Raw genomic sequence first — 15,455 nt, 5'->3', positions numbered from 1 at the left:
CGGGATGCTGGGGAGCGGCTGGCGGCGGCCGGGCCCTCGGGCGGCGCGGCGGGGAGCGGGGCTGGCCCCGGCCATGGCTCCATCCGGGCACCGCGCCGGGGGCGCGGCCCCATCCGGGTCCCGGCGGTGCGGTCGGGCGCGGGGCGGGGCTGGAGCGGGAGACGCGGAGCTGCGGCGGCCGGAGCGGGACGGCCCTGCCCGCGCCCCGCGCTCCCGGAGCGGCCCGGCCGCCCCCCGCTGTCCCCGGTGCCTCCCCCGCCATCGGCCCGCGGCCCCCGCGCTGCGGCATCGCCCGGCCCCGCCCGGGCCGCGGCCTCGCAGGTAAGTGGTGCTCCCGGGCTCGGGGGGAGCGGGGTGCGGGGTCCCTGGGCCGGCCCCGGGGATGCGTGGGGAACGCGGAGAGGCCGGAGGGGCAGCTCCGGAGAGCGCATGGGCCTGAAGGGCCCGCTTGGCGCTCCCGGGCGTGTCTGTGGCGTGTTTATCGTCTGCATGGAGACTGACAGCTGCGATCGCAGCTCCGCTGTATCCGCTTTAGGTGCCTCTGTCTCCTAATTCTGCACTACGTCAGCTAAGCTGCCTTTGGCCCCCAGTCAGTGCATTTTTTAAAGCAGACAGGCTCTTGCAAATTCTGCAGTAGAAATGCGTAGGCTGGTTCGTGTAGCCGGCTACCTGCTGTGCTGCTGCCGTGCATCACTCCCTCGGTGATCTGGGCAGTGTTCTCCTGGCATCCCAGTTGACTTAGAGGTGCTTATTTTCTGAAATATGGGAGCTATGCTGTCAGAGCTAATCCGTAGCACAAGCCTGTTGTGTTACAGTGTGATGGTTGTGGTCTCTGCTCGATTAACTAGAAGACATTCCTTATAGTCTTCAGGTTAATGCTTGTACAGACTCTAGAGAGCAGAGCAGCAATGCAGTTCCTTGTAGGTTGAAGTATGTACGGTTTTGAAGTATTTGAAGGCATTTGTTTTGTTTAAAGTTGTCTTTAAAATGTTAATACTTTTTTTTTGTCATAAAAGATCTGACTTTTTCAAAGTTTCATTCCTTAGGATTTCGCTACTAAATTTGGTTAGTTGTTAACATAGCAGTTAAACTTAAGAACTTAAGTTAGAATCTGTAGTTCTGTAGTTCTAGTTAAAGCTTTGTACTTCATGTGGTTTTTTTTCATCCCTCTATGAAACTTGTCAGACATTTTGTTTCTTAGGAAAGCTAGGGCATGTTGGAAAAGTCAACGTAAGAACTGAATCATGCTATGGTACAGCAACATAAAAATACTGAGTTACTAGTCGACGTGTAACTACTGTATGGCCTGTTTCAGAGCAGTCAGTCATATTTTACTTAAAAATTTATATGGTGGTTGAAATATAGTGGGCCATTAATAATGGTGAACAGCCATGGAGTTTAGTTTTGCAATTTTTGTTATGAAACTCCTGGTCTGGGACTTATAAGTCTGGGAATTGCTGTTTGCATTCCCATATCTCAGAAATTGGAAATGCTTGTGGAGCCAGCATATTGTGGATAAATCCTCCACAGGCGTTTTAAATTCAAATTCCCTGTTGCAGCTCAGCAGGTGAAGAGTAGGCTTATAGTAGAGTATATGTTAAGTGAGCATTTGCATTTATCCATCTGTTAGGGGGAAAGTTGTATTTGTTGTACAAGTGTTAAATGAAAAAATAATCTAGAGGTCTGGGCAGAGGAGTGGGACTGGTCCAAGGGAGGGAATAGCTCTGGGAATTTGTGAGGCTGGGATGTAATACAGGGTTAGAAATGGCCATCATGACTTGAGCAGCTCAGCTGTGAATAAGTGCTTTTCCAGGAGCTGCTGGTGAAGTGTAAATCTGATACTTTTGCTGTGACTGTTTAATAGTGAGATTGGTGGTTTGCATCAGCTGTTGTGGATTTCAAAGATAATTTTTAAAACACAGATTTATTTATAAGAATTTGCAATTTGTGTTAGTTGTTGGTAATTGTAACATGATCTGGGTTTGTATCTTAAATCATATTCCTAAGAAAGCAAATTAAGGAGCCAAGTGTCAGAAAAACTATTTGCAACTATCTTTTGTATTACGGGTTTGTGTCAGAAGCATATGGATGCAGGCATATGCCTCTTTTCAGTGTTGTGGGTCCATGAACAGCCTAGTTCATACAAGAGTAAACATTAAATATATCCATTGTTAATATCCATAAGAGTGTTCCCCCTTGTCTCATTTCAATGTAGTAGTATTTATTGTAGTAGGGATATGAAAGAAATCATGCTCAGTATTTTATATACATGGAGATCTTGTTGCTTGTGGGTGATCCTTTATGCTTCCCGTTCTTATTTTTCCTTCAGGATAATGGTGTTTCTCAGTATCTTTCATGTACTGTTTTTGGTTTTTTTTCCTGATAAATAAATGGATGCTTAGTGTGATTTCAGGATTTTTTTTGTTTAGGTTTTCTGTGTTTATTACGAAACTTTACTGACTGTGTAAGGAAATGAGCTAATGGGACTGTATTGAAATAAAATGTATTTAGACCTGAAAAAGTCCTGATGTGGTATTCATGCATGGGGAATACAGCCCTTGTTATTTTCAGTGTATTTGCATGCTTCAGATGTCAGGGAACAAGTCAGTTCAACAATGATGTGTATTTAAGTAGGTTTGGCAGGAAACATGGATAGAATGTATAATTTTAGCTGAGCACCGATGCTCTAAATAATACAATGAATGATATTTCTTGCTTAATTTTCAATGAAACCTGCTTTCTTAAACCAGCTGTCAGCCTATGGCTTCTATTTTTATGATTTTATCAGTTTGTAGAATGTAGTGGAAGGACTGATGACTGTTGGTGAATTCTGGGTGCAGCTTAGTGCAGATAGGCAAAATCAAAGGAAAAGTGCATTGCTAGTTGCTTGCAGAAAAAGGGAAATTCTCTGTCAAAGAATTAGGGAAGTTGTTTGTAAATCAGAGTGTTACTGAAACTGGTGGAAAAAAATTCTCTGTCTACATTAGTGGCATTTGTTTGTGCTATCTTATCCTAGTAAATGGAGCATTATTTGTCTTCACTATCTGAACAAACAAAAAAAAGTCAAAGTAGATATCTACAATTCTTGAAAATTGTTTACTAGATTTCTTTGGAAGGTCATTTGTGTGTGCTCAGAGTTTAGCTCCTGTATTTTAAGATTTATATGCTGTTTGATGGAGTGGTATATTGGTTCTGCCTTTTTGGTTTTCAGCAGGAGCTCTTGGTGCTATTTAGTGTAATTTTATTGTTTGGTGAGAACTGAGTAAACTGAATTTATTATTGTGCTATTAATCTTTTGGGTGATAGTGGTGATAAGGAATTTTTTTACCCTTACCCTGCTAATTTCATTTCACCTGCATTTGCGTAATTTTAGATGTCATGGCTTGAGTTTTACTGTGCTGGATGCTCTCCAAGTAAGAGCAGTGGTGTTACCCTACACATATTACACTTTCTTGCAGCTCAGGGGTCTATAAATAGAGAGACCTGAATGATTGTGAATTCTTGTGCTGATTTTTGTTTCTTAACTTTGAATGTAAAACGGTACAGAATCTATGTCTCTGTGTTTTCTTGGATCTCCATTGGAGCAGCAGACTATTTGAGCCTGTAGCAAAGATAATTTGTTCTTGAGCTACTCAGTTGTTAAGAAGCTGTTGTCTAAGCCTCACTGAAACCTACCATATATAAACTCTCACAAAATCTTCCAACTAAACAGTTTTTCCGTATCTTAGTTCTTCATTTTAGTCTCGTTTTTCATCAGTTGGTCGGTAGTAGTAATTCTTAAGCAAATAGAACTGGGCAAGATTTGAATTTTGATCCATTTAGTCTGCAATATAACAACTTACCTAAGAAAGTGATGTGATATATTAGTGGCAAAAGTCTGTAACACCAGAGGGTTTTTGTCTGCTGCTTATAGGGGTTAAGTAGTTTCTGAAGTGGTCTTAAAGAAATACAGTAATTTTACGAGTATGAGGTGCACCGGAGTATAAGGCGCACATTTGGGAGTCGGCAAATTTCCGAACTTTGTCCATATATAAGGCGCACTGGACTATAAGGCGCACTTTTTTTTTCCAGTGAGCATCCACGCACAACAAAGTAACGAATTAGTAACGGCTCAGTGGGCGGCTCGGCTCGCGGCTCTCGCAGTGCGCAGCTCGGCAGGTGGCTCGCACTTCTGGGTTGGCAAATTTCCCAACTTTGTCCATATATAAGGCGCACTGGATTATAAGGCGCACTTCCAGGTTCCAATCAAAATTTTAGTCCAAAGGCTGTGCCTTATAGTCACGGAATTACTGTAAGCTGGTTACTGTTGTAAGTCAGTGATGTGTATTATCGCACACTTGGAGTACGCTGTGGTTCAGTTTATAAAAGAGAACTTAGAATCTTAAATTTCTAGAGAAGATGTATTTACTTTGCTGAAAGAGCAGTAAGCCATAGTTGTTAACCAGGTGTTGTTGTTGCAGCAGGCCTGTGGCAGTGTGAAGGATGGAGGCAGAGCAGAGCCGAGCGCAGCCCCCCAGCGAGGCGCCGGAGCGCAGCGGTGCCGGCTGGCACCTCACCGACACCACCCGGCTGCAGCACTTCCTCTGCTTCGGCTCCGAGGGCGCCGCTTACCACGTCAAGGAGCAGAAGCTGGGCTTTGAAAACGCAGAAGCTTTGCTAAGGATGATTGAAGAAGGCAGGGGCTGCCAAGTTGTTGAAGAAATCAAAGCGTTTAGTCAAGAGGGCAGAGCAGCAAAGCAGGAGCCCCTGCTCTTTGCCCTCGCAGTTTGCTCGCAGTGTTCTGATGCCAAAACAAAACAAGCGGCGTTTAAAGCTGTCCCCGAGGTGTGTTGCATACCAACCCATCTCTTTACTTTCATCCAGTTTAAAAAAGATCTGAAGGAGGGCATGAAATGTGGCATGTGGGGCCGTGCTCTGAGGAAAGCTGTTGCAGATTGGTACAATGGAAAGAATGGCATGGCTCTTGCTTTAGCAGTTACAAAATATAAGCAAAGAAGTGGTTGGTCTCATAAAGATCTTCTGAGGTTGTCCCACCTAAAACCTGCCAGTGAAGGTAATAAATTTTTATTTACCTGAAAGTACTGTGTTTTAAACCTTTTATATTTACTGTGGAAGTATTTTGGAAACGCAAGTGCCATTGTAGATGAAATCTTAATGATGGTATCCTGTAAATTGCATCTTAAAAACGTGGATGTTCATATCAAAACCAGACCTGTTAATCTTCAAGGTAAACAGGGTTTGTTCCTACTTCTCTTCCATATGCCAAGAGAAGATAAAATAACACAACTCCCTCATTTTGTTCCTATTTGCTTACAAATGATGAAATAACGTTTTTTCATTTTGTGGGAAGATCTGTTGACTTCAAATCTTAAAACAATAGAATGGTTTGGGTTGGGAGGGACCATAAAGATGATCCAGTTCCAACCTCCCTGCCATGGCAAGGACACCTTCCACACGCCCAGGCTACTCTGAGCCCCATCCAGCCTGGCCTTGGATACTTCCAGGGATGGGGCATCCACAGCATCTCTGGGCAATGTAGCAAATACATAAAGCTCCTTACTTGTAAGGAGATTAATTCAGTAATTAAAAGTACTGCTCTAAATTGTGTGTGGCTTAGCTTTTCAGTAGGTGTTTGACAGGTCTGAGAATGAAACCTGCTAATTCATTTGCATGCTAGAATGATAAATGCCAGTATACAGATGGTAATCCTGTTTGAGAAATGGTTTTCTTTTTCATCAGGAATTGCTATAGTCACTAAGTATATTACCAAGGGGTGGAAAGATGTCCAAGAAGCTTATAAAGAGAAAGCAGTTTCTGCTGAGACTGAAAAACTCTTGAAGTATCTGGAGGCTGTGGAGAAAGTAAAACGCACAAAAGATGAGTTGGAAGTTATTCATTTGATAGAGGAATATGGTCTAGTTAGAGAGCATCTCCTGACAAGCCATCTGAAATCTAAAGAGGTAGGTAAACTTCCTTAGTTGAATTCTCCATAGTATGGATTCTCCACAGGGTAATGCTGTTCAGAGTCCTAAGTCTAGATTTCTTTTAAAAAGTAGCCCTTGTGCTGTTTTTCAAGTTGTTTACCCAAATAGTTAATCTAAAAAATTTAAGATCTTAATATATTTTTTACATTTTTTAAAAAAATGTACTTATTCAATGTACAGCTAACAGTTCTTGTAGTGACAATCTTGTCTTTCTGTGCTTCCCTTCCCTTTCATCATAGGTTTGGAAGGCATTACTCAAGGAGATGCCTATTTCTGTATTGTTGAGAAATTTAGGAAAGCTGTCAGCAAATTCAGTGCTTGAACCACGAGGTTCAGAAGTGGCAATAGTATGTGAAAAACTGAGAAATGAGAAACTGCTAAAAAAGGTAAGAACTTTATAATCAGTGCCAGCCTTGGTGGATTTTAATTTTTAATGTTTCATTTATTCTATTTAAAAACTGTAGTTTAATGCCTGCAACTTTATTTTAAAACTTCTGTTTATAATTTCTCATTTGACTCCCCATTTACTTTCTGAAACATGTTGATAAAATAAGCGTATTGGCAGCTATTGGATCTTTTCTTAAATAGGGCTATGGCAAACTTTGCTAGTTGGGTTCATCAATTTCTTCTGAGACTTGTAATTTTTAAGTGAGTTAAGTAAATAGCATAGCAACTGAGGGGAAAAACAAGATGGGTAAGGACACTTCCCTCTTTTCTGATTGCTTTATTGTCTATCAAAGTGATAGGAAAGTAAGAGGGTTCCCCAAATACAGAATAAAAATTTCAGGGCTTTAATCAGAGGTAGAGAGGACAGATAGCCTGAGCAGCAGTTTTGTGAGCTGGGAAGATTAAAATCAGGACACTTAAATTCTTCAGCACCAGAGCTGAATTGAGCACAGCAGCACAAGTCCTTTTTTCCCATCCTACTGCAACTCCTTTTCTCTGGGTTCTTCCTTAATCAGACACAGGCACTGGAGAAGGGTGAGCAGAGATCATGGTGCAATACCTTGATGGAAAATAGACAATGGACAGGCATTCAGATTTACTGAATTTTGATGTTGGCAGTGATTAAGGACTGAAACACAAAGATAACCTTATCAACATTTTGTTATCTTTATATAAGTTAAGCTTATATATGGAGAGCATTGTATATATTGTATAATTGTAAATATATGCATTTTATAGCATGAGAAAAAGTAATGCTATGTTCCAAAAATAATTTCTTGTCCAGTGTTTCTGTATCTTGTATAAAGCTAGTTTTAAGCTGGTTCTTTTCCTTGTTCAGCTCCTTTCTCTTCAGCTGGGCAGGGACTTTCTCTTACTGTAAGTGATGGAAAATAGCACTGGACAATCACTGAGGTGCAAAATTTTACCAGAATTCTGGTGATGACATCCCATTTGGTGTTAATAAGAGGATTCTTGAGAGGGAGTGAGGTCCATTATCAGTAACCCACAAGGATCAGTTCATCCAACAACTGTGTAAAGACTGCATGAACTCTCATTTAGTTTAACAAATTTAAAGTAACCATAAAATAAACCTGAGATTTTTTTGTAGTATTGACTTATTTTCACATTTAGTTTGTTACTTTTTTTTTTAAGGAGGTTACATTTTCATACCCTTATTTTTGATTTCCATTTTGTAGGGTAGAATACATCCCTTCCATATTTTGGTTGCATTAGAAACCTATAAAGCTGGACATGGAAACAGAGGGAAGCTTTGGTGGCGTCCTGATGAAGACATTTTAGAAGCTTTAGATGCCTCATTTTATAAAGCTTTCAAGGTAATTATAGTTCTCCAATTTGTTAAGCTTTTTAAGGGTTCTGTGTTTTCTGAAAGCTTATTGAGAACAGTTCCTGGGGTGGGTAATAATTCTGAAACTTTGGCAGCAGCACTGTCCTGATGTTACCCAGAAAAAGGAAAAAATGCTCACTTTAGGAGTGAAAGCAGAAGAAGAAATTAATATATAAATTACGTGTACCTGTTATATTTTTGTCTTTTATTCTTTCAGATAGTGGAACCAACAGGGAAACGCTTTGTCATTGCAGTTGATGTTAGTGCATCAATGACACAAAAGGTTTTGGGCAGTGTGCTCAATGCCAGCACAGTTGCAGCAATAATGTGTATGGTGAGGATTTAAATTTTTTATTTATAATTGTTTTCAGCTTGCATTGCTTTTCTGATACAAAGGTGCTCTAAAGCTGGTTAGAAATCAAGAGGGAACTTACATAGAATATTTTTTGGGAGAAGGTGTGACCTTGTGCCTCATTGCTGAAAGCTACTAGCAGCCATACTCAGAAACATCAGTCTGAAGAAGTTGGTTTCTGTTGTGAATCAAAGTGGTTAGGGCAGCTTTTTCACTAATCTTAGCCATAATAAAATGGCTACTGTAAGCAAAAAAATATAACTTTTTTTACAGATTTCAATATTTTCAGAAGCATTCACAGAAAAATACAGATTAGATTAAGAAGTAGTGGGATAATTCTTATGTCTGATTGAGTTAGCAATGTGGCCTTTATTCACAATCCTTTCCCCTCAGTTTAGTATTCCAAAGCTTCTTGTGTTGTATGCTTTTATTGCAGAGAACTTGAACTTTTGTTGGCCCTTAAAAATGGTCAAGGTTTTATGTCAGAGGGGAGGGAAGAAAAAAGGAAGTATCTTTAGTTACAATAGTTAGAGCAGTTGTTCACCTCTTTTTGCAGTGTTTATTTGCAGTAATATTGCAGAATAGTTAAAGTGTAGAGTGAACCATTGCTGTTTATGAGGAACCATGATGACTCAAATGCAAAAGCTTTTGTCATGCAGTGTGTTGGTGGGAATGGCTCAGTTCAGACATTAAAAATTCAGAGGAATGTAACTGGATTATTTTTGTCTCCCTCTTTCTCAGGTTGTAGCACGGACTGAGAAGGATTCCCAAATTGTTGCCTTTTCACATGAAATGGTCCCTTGTCCAGTGACAGCTGACATGACCTTACCTCAAGTTTTAGTGAAAATGTATGAAGTATGTAAAAAAAATCTCAGCAGTTAAATTGTATTTTCTTTGTAATAAATTCTACTACCTTGTTTAATCTGTAGCTTTCTAGTACAAGACTAGATTTTTTTTTGGTGCATTTTACTTAGAGAAAACCCAGCAAATGTCATTATTTCATTTGCTGGATATTAAACATTGCAATTTAGAATGGCAGTACTAGGTCACAATGAGTTAGCTTGGGAAGAATGTTAAAAAAAATTGCAACAAAAGAAAACCCTGGACAAACATAGATAAAATTACCAAGTTTAACAAAAAAGCCTCTTTGTGTAGTAACATATGGTAAAACAGGAACCTTACATCAAAAGTAATTTTTCCATGGTTGGTTGATTTCTGTATTAATATGTTCCATTTATATTTATTTTTTTCTTTGTAAGATTCCAGTGGGTACCACTGATTGTTCCCTTCCAATGATATGGGCTCAGAAAACTCAGACAGCTGCTGATGTCTTCATTGTGTTTACTGATAATGAGACCTTTGCTGGGAATACTCCTCCTGCAATGGCCCTTGCAGAGTACAGAGAGGTAAATATGCTTCTGACTGTTTATTTATGATTAATAAATACTGTACAAAGTACCAGCTCTGGTTATGTCTTTGTTCAAGTTAAAAACTTATCAATACTGCAGTTAGGCAGAATTAGTGCATATATTGCACTAATTGTGCATATTTAAAACCACAGAATTGCTAAAAGGATTTTTAATTAGCCTCCCCTGCTTGGTGTGCTGCAATGACCCGTGAAACTTTGTTACTCAGGGACTGTATGAATTTCTACATCCCATATATAATTGATGGAATAAGTTTTTATAGTTCTTACAGAATGATGTTTGACTCTCAGAGCTAAATTCAATTTTGATGTCTGCAGTAGATATCAAAAAGTTTCAATGAAGTAATGAAGACACGTGTCAAGAGGACGAGGTGACAGTTTCTTATGAAGAGAGCCCATTGTGTTTTAAAGGGACAGCTCTAAGCTGTACAGCTTCATGATTTTACAGGTAGAACAAAGAAAAATACCTTCTCCAAGGACCTTGCTATTGGAAACCCTTATTTATTCAGCAAAAAATCCCTTATGCTTTGAAGAAACTATTTTTTAAACTACCGAAAATATGTATGTCAGGCATAGGTGTATGGAATTTAATCATTACATAGTTTCCACCCAGGTGAAATGAATACCAAAATTCTTGAATTTGGTTTCCTTAGGTGAGGTTAGCTACCATTCCAGCGTTGACAGGCACCCTGCAGTTCTGATTCTGGCATTCCTTGTTTAAGTTGTTTTCCGTAGGTGAGGTTAGCTGCCATTCCAGTGTTGACAGGCACCCTGCAGTTCTGATTCTGGCATTCCTTGTTTCTGTCAGTACAGCTCTTCAGACAGTGGCTTATGCAAGCAAGATTTGGAACTCTGGCATATTTAAGTTACTGCATATGTGCACATGTTTTACTCTAGATGTGTTTTGATATTTTTTCTCTCCTTCCTCTAGAAAATGGGTATTCCTGCTAAGCTGGTTGTTTGTGGAATGACCTCCCATGGTTTTACGATCGCGGACCCGGATGACAGAGGAATGTTGGATATCTGCGGCTTCGATACGGGAGCCTTGGATGTCATTCGAAACTTCACTTTGGATTTGATTTAAGTTAAGTTTAGGCATCTGCTCTTCCCAGTGGGTCCATTGCTGGCATCAGATTTCACCCTGGGAACTCCCAGCCAAATACACTTTATTAGCTTTTGGCATACTGTATACATATCAGAATGTTACCGGAGGTGGTGGCACTTCAAGCATTTCTGACTAGAGCTTCTCACTAAGATATTTGTAAGGTTGAACAGAACTTTTTCATGCAAATCTAACAGATTCAGAGAAACTCAGCGCTTGCATCTCTGGTGTCAAACTAACTGTCAGTAGCCAATGATCCCCCGCCACTGGAGGTGGCAGCCACATGTCACCGCTGTCACCCTGGCACTTGGCGCCATGCAGTAACACACAGCGCATTTGGACACTCCTGGTAATGGCTGGCAGAGCAGTCATTCACCCTTCAGAGTCCTGCAGCACAGCTGGCAGCCCTGCTCCATGCCCCTTCAGAAGGCATCTCCATTCCTCAACCACCTTCCTTGTATCCAGCATGCTCATTTTCCCAAGGCAGTTGGTTTCTTCCTATACACACACTCAAAACTCTAGCTGGACTTAACTTCCTGACCACCCTGGGCTCTGTGTGAGCTGGAGCTCCAAAGAGCATCATCCCTTGTGTGATAACCACAGTAACTGTGCTTTGAATTCTGCAGGACAGCCTGGATCTTTTCCAGGGGGCAAACAGGACCCTCTGTTACAATGGGATGATGGCAGGACCACAGTGTACTTTACAAACCCTTGGTCCCTGGGCTTCACCAAAGTCTTCCTGGCTATCCTGGCCTGCACCACATGAATTACCCCATCCCTGTTGACCTCAAGCTCCACAGCACCCGCTGCCTTGAGGAGAAGGGTGGTTTTGCCTGGGCCCAAGGAAGGCGCTACCACAGCAAACACTTAATGTCACCATGCTGGACCCTGCTCTTGCTCTCCACCGGTGCTGGACTCAGCCCAGACACCAGCTTGGCCACATCCAGCTCCTCAGCAGGGTAAGTGAAGAGGGCCACAAAGTTATCCAGCTCCTTGTGGACTTTGGAGTTCCATTGCTGCAGGTACCCCTGCTGCAGCAGCACCTGCTGAGGACATGCTGCCTTCATCAGGAGCAGGGGTTGTACTGCAGGATGGCCAACTTCTTGTCCCCCAGGATGCCAACAGCAGCAGAGACCAGCAGTGCCAGAAAGCAGGTGGATCACCTCCAGAGTGCTGAGCACCACCTTGGAGTCATTGAGGAGGGTGTAGAGGAAGCTGAGGAGCCCCAGAGACCAGACTTTGGCCTTTTAGGATTCAGAAAGTCCCTTGCAAAAAATCCTGAATGAAAAGGTGTTCAGGAAGGCTGCACATTCTTCAAGGATCCTGAAGATGCAGGAACAGGCTGTTTCCATGTGCTGAAAGATAAGCCAGTGGGGAAGAAGACTGACCTGGTTAAACAGGGAGCTGTCACTGGAACTCGGGCAGAAAAGACCTTTGGAAGAAGGGGAAGGATGCTCTTGAGGACTACAAGGATGTTGTTAGGTTATGCAGGAAAGTTAGAAAAGTGAAACCCCAGCTAGAAATTAATTTGGCCACTGCCATAATAGATAACAAAAAGGGTTTTTACAAATACATCAGCAACAAAAGGAGGACCAAGGAGAGAATCTTCATCCTTTATTGCATGTGAGGGGAAGCATTGCCATAAAGGATGAGAAAAAGCCTGTGGTACTTGATGCCTTCTTTGCCTCAGTCTTTAATAGTCAGACCAGTTGTCCTTGGGAAGACAGAGACAAGGAACAAAATGAAGTCCCTGTAATTCAGGAGGAAACGGTGACTATTGCTCCACTTAAATGTTCAAAGGTCCATGGGATCAGAAGGAATCCCCCCAAGCCTCTCTCCACCATTTGTCATGAATCCTGGCTAACCAAGATGGCTGGAGGTTGGTCAGTGTGTTACCCATGGAGCAGAAGGGCTGGAAGGAGGATCCAGAAAACCACAGGCCTGTCAGCCTGACCTCAGTGCCAGGGAAGGTTATGAAACATCATCTTAATCGCACAGCACGTGCAGGACAGCCAGGGATCAGGCCCAGGCAGCATGGCTTTATGAAAGGCAGGTTCTACCTGTACAACCTGATCTACTGTGAATGGTGACCTCCCTCGTGGATGAGGTAAAGGCTGTGGATGTGATCAACCTGGACTTCAGCAAAGCCTAGGACACTTCCTCTCAGCATTCTCCTGGAGAGTCCTGTGCTTGGCCAGGTGCACTGTGTGCTGGGTAAAACACTGGCTGGATGGCTGGGCACAGAGAGTGGTGACTGAGTCACATCCTGCTGCTGGCTGGGCACCAGTGGTGCTCCTGTTGGGGCCAGTCCTGTTCAGTGTCTTTGTGGCTGATCTGGACAAGGGGATCGAGGGCACCCTCAGTTTGCAGATGACGCCAGGGTGAGCCAAAGAGTTGATCTGCTGGAGTGCAGGAAGGCTCCAGCAGAGGATCTGGACAGGCTGGATCCATGGACTGAGGCCAGTTTTATGGGGTTCAATGAGGCCAAGTGCTGGGTCCTGCCTTTGGGTCACAGCAATCCTGTGTAATGCTTCAGGCTGGGGCAGAGTGGCTGGAAAGCTGCCCAGTGGGAAAGGACCTGGGGGTGCTGGTCAGGAGTGGGTGAACTTGGCCAGCTGTGCCCAGGGGGGCAAGAAGGCCAAGGGCATCCTGGCTTGGATCAGAAGGAGTGGCAGCAGGACTAGGGAATAGATTGTTGCTCTTTACTTGGCACTGCTGAGACTGAACCTCAGATCCTGTTTGCAGCCAAGCATTGGAACAGGCTGCCCAGGGAAGTGGTGGAATTATCATCCATGGAAGTGTTCCAAAACCGTGTGGATCTGGTGCTTAGGGACATGGCTCAGTGGTGGACCTGTCAGTGTTGGCTTGATGGTTGGACTTGAGCTTAAGAGCTCTTTTCCAACCCTCATGATTTTGTGATTCTTTATTAGCTTTTCTTGAAGGGAAAACAAGAAAAGCAGATGAGGAATCTCTTTTTTTTTTCCTGTTGCACACAATTTAAAATAACAGTGAGAAGTTTGCTAAAAGAGCTTACAGGGTTACTTAGTATATAATTTAATTTCTTTTATAGTAAGTAGACTATAAATACGGAGAGATTTTTAATTTCCCCCATTGCTGTGGAATGCTTATTTGCAAGAATAAATTCATTAATTACTTCTAGAATGGGGCTGGAAATAAATGGGTGTAGTATTTTAAATAATGGCAGTTTACCAGCAACTTCATTGAGAGGGACTTTTCTTTGGACTTCAAAAAATATTTGTGTTTTGTGTTACTAATGCTCAGTGGTTTCCATGGTTACAGTTAAAATCTACAAATGAAGTTTTTTCTGGTATGTATTGAGACCATGTGACTGTGATACAGTGTAAAAGTTACCCAGGGACATTTTATACTGATAAAACTGAAAGTTCAAGAGCTCATGCTAATCTTTTTCTCTCTGGATTATCATCTGGATTTTCAGGAGGGAACATGCCTTTAGATAAATTGAGGGGCAGTTTCTGCACAATACTGTTTCAGAAGCACTAGTTTAGAATTCAAACACTTTACAGGAAGTTCTAAAAACTGTCTTAAGTAGAAAAAGACCTTGGAAATGACTGGGATCTCACATTCAGTCTTTGTCACAACTTCAAGATACATCAGCACACCTTCAGTGAGCAAGATTAACAAGTGCATGTGTCTTGGCCTGCTCACCAAAGCTGAGTGGGAACTACCAGAAACAAAAAGCTATTTTTATTATTTTTTTTTTATTTTTCAAAAGAATGTATTCAATGACTCGGAAACAATCTTCCTAACAGGAGAGTATTTCATTTTTAAAAATCTTTTTGTAGGTTAGTATTACTTCTGATTTAATAAATTAATTCAAGCTAACATATTTCAAAACTACCTCCAGTTTATAGTGACCAATTCTTAAAAACTTTTATGAACTGTACAGTTGTCCTCCTTCATGTTCACAAAATCTTGTTTAGGAAGTGAGTGAAACTGGATTCTTTATTTTTAGTTTTTTATTTTTTTGTCTGATAGTAGGAGTGTGACAAAGAGAAAGCCAGTGAGTATTCTACCCTTTTGCAACAGAAATTGATAGCAGTTTGTGTGTATTTGTATTTAATTCTGTGTTTTCTATGTGTGTATAGGGGGGAAGTTAAAAGATCTCTTTAGTAGATCAGTCTTACAAGATTTGAAAGGTTTTTTAGTGATGCTTTTATGACTTCCTCTAAAACATATGTATTTCAGCCTCTTTTATGCTAATGCAGACTGTTTTAAACAGTGAATTTGATGTTCATTTGAAAATAGTTATGATTTATAAAAAATACCATGTTTACCCATAGTGGTAAATTACACATAAGACCATATTTTTCTGCCTAAAACCCGAGCTTTTAAATGTAAAATTGAAGTTCCTACTATACTTTTGGTACTTGTAGCACTTTTCATTATGCCTCATTCTTAGTGATTATAAATTCAAAGCTTACATTCTGTAGCTGGGATATCTCTTTTGGTGCTAAAATAGGATGTTACATGTTACTGAAGATGTTCTGCTAACTTACTTACACTCTCCCTTAATGCATAATCAGTCCAGTGAGGGAAGCCTTTCCTGACATAAAGCAGGTTTAGGAACTGCTGGGTAGAGTGTTGCCTTTCAGCCAATATGAATGTAAGTCACTCCTGAGTTACCACTGCTCTGACAGAATGCTTGGAGACACAGGACTGCCACCAGCTCCTCAGGTGAGTTCTAGAACAAACCAAGTGTTCCTACAGAAGCTAACACACGGCACTTTTGGGTTTGCAAAAAGAAAATCAGCCATTTT

The 15,455-nt window shown here is 41.5% G+C and overlaps 1 protein-coding gene across 3 annotated transcripts; it reads left to right on the top strand.

The window, feature by feature from the left end:
* Positions 1-267: 267 nt before the first annotated feature.
* RO60 (Ro60, Y RNA binding protein) lies at positions 268-10,772 on the top strand. 3 transcript variants are annotated; one of them, XM_033067171.2, is made up of 9 exons: positions 268-321; positions 4,464-5,053; positions 5,740-5,960; positions 6,224-6,370; positions 7,628-7,765; positions 7,994-8,110; positions 8,870-8,983; positions 9,388-9,534; positions 10,486-10,772. In XM_033067171.2, exons 2-9 carry the CDS (start codon positions 4,483-4,485, stop codon positions 10,636-10,638), a joined length of 1,608 nt encoding a protein of 535 aa, XP_032923062.1. In that variant the 5' UTR covers positions 268-321; positions 4,464-4,482; the 3' UTR covers positions 10,639-10,772. The 3 variants fall into 3 exon arrangements, with proteins under 3 accessions (XP_032923062.1, XP_032923061.1, XP_032923063.1); XM_033067170.2 differs by having other exon boundaries at positions 278-321; positions 4,461-5,053; XM_033067172.2 differs by lacking the exon at positions 10,486-10,772 and having other exon boundaries at positions 278-321; positions 4,461-5,053; positions 8,870-8,976; positions 9,388-9,515.
* The last annotated feature ends 4,683 nt before the right edge of the window (positions 10,773-15,455 follow it).

The sequence above is a fragment of the Catharus ustulatus genome, chromosome 9, assembly GCF_009819885.2.
Source record: "Catharus ustulatus isolate bCatUst1 chromosome 9, bCatUst1.pri.v2, whole genome shotgun sequence".
In the NCBI taxonomy this organism is placed as follows: domain Eukaryota; kingdom Metazoa; phylum Chordata; class Aves; order Passeriformes; family Turdidae; genus Catharus; species Catharus ustulatus.
The sequence above is the reverse complement of the archived record's forward strand: the minus strand, read 5'-3'. Positions and strand labels throughout refer to the sequence as shown.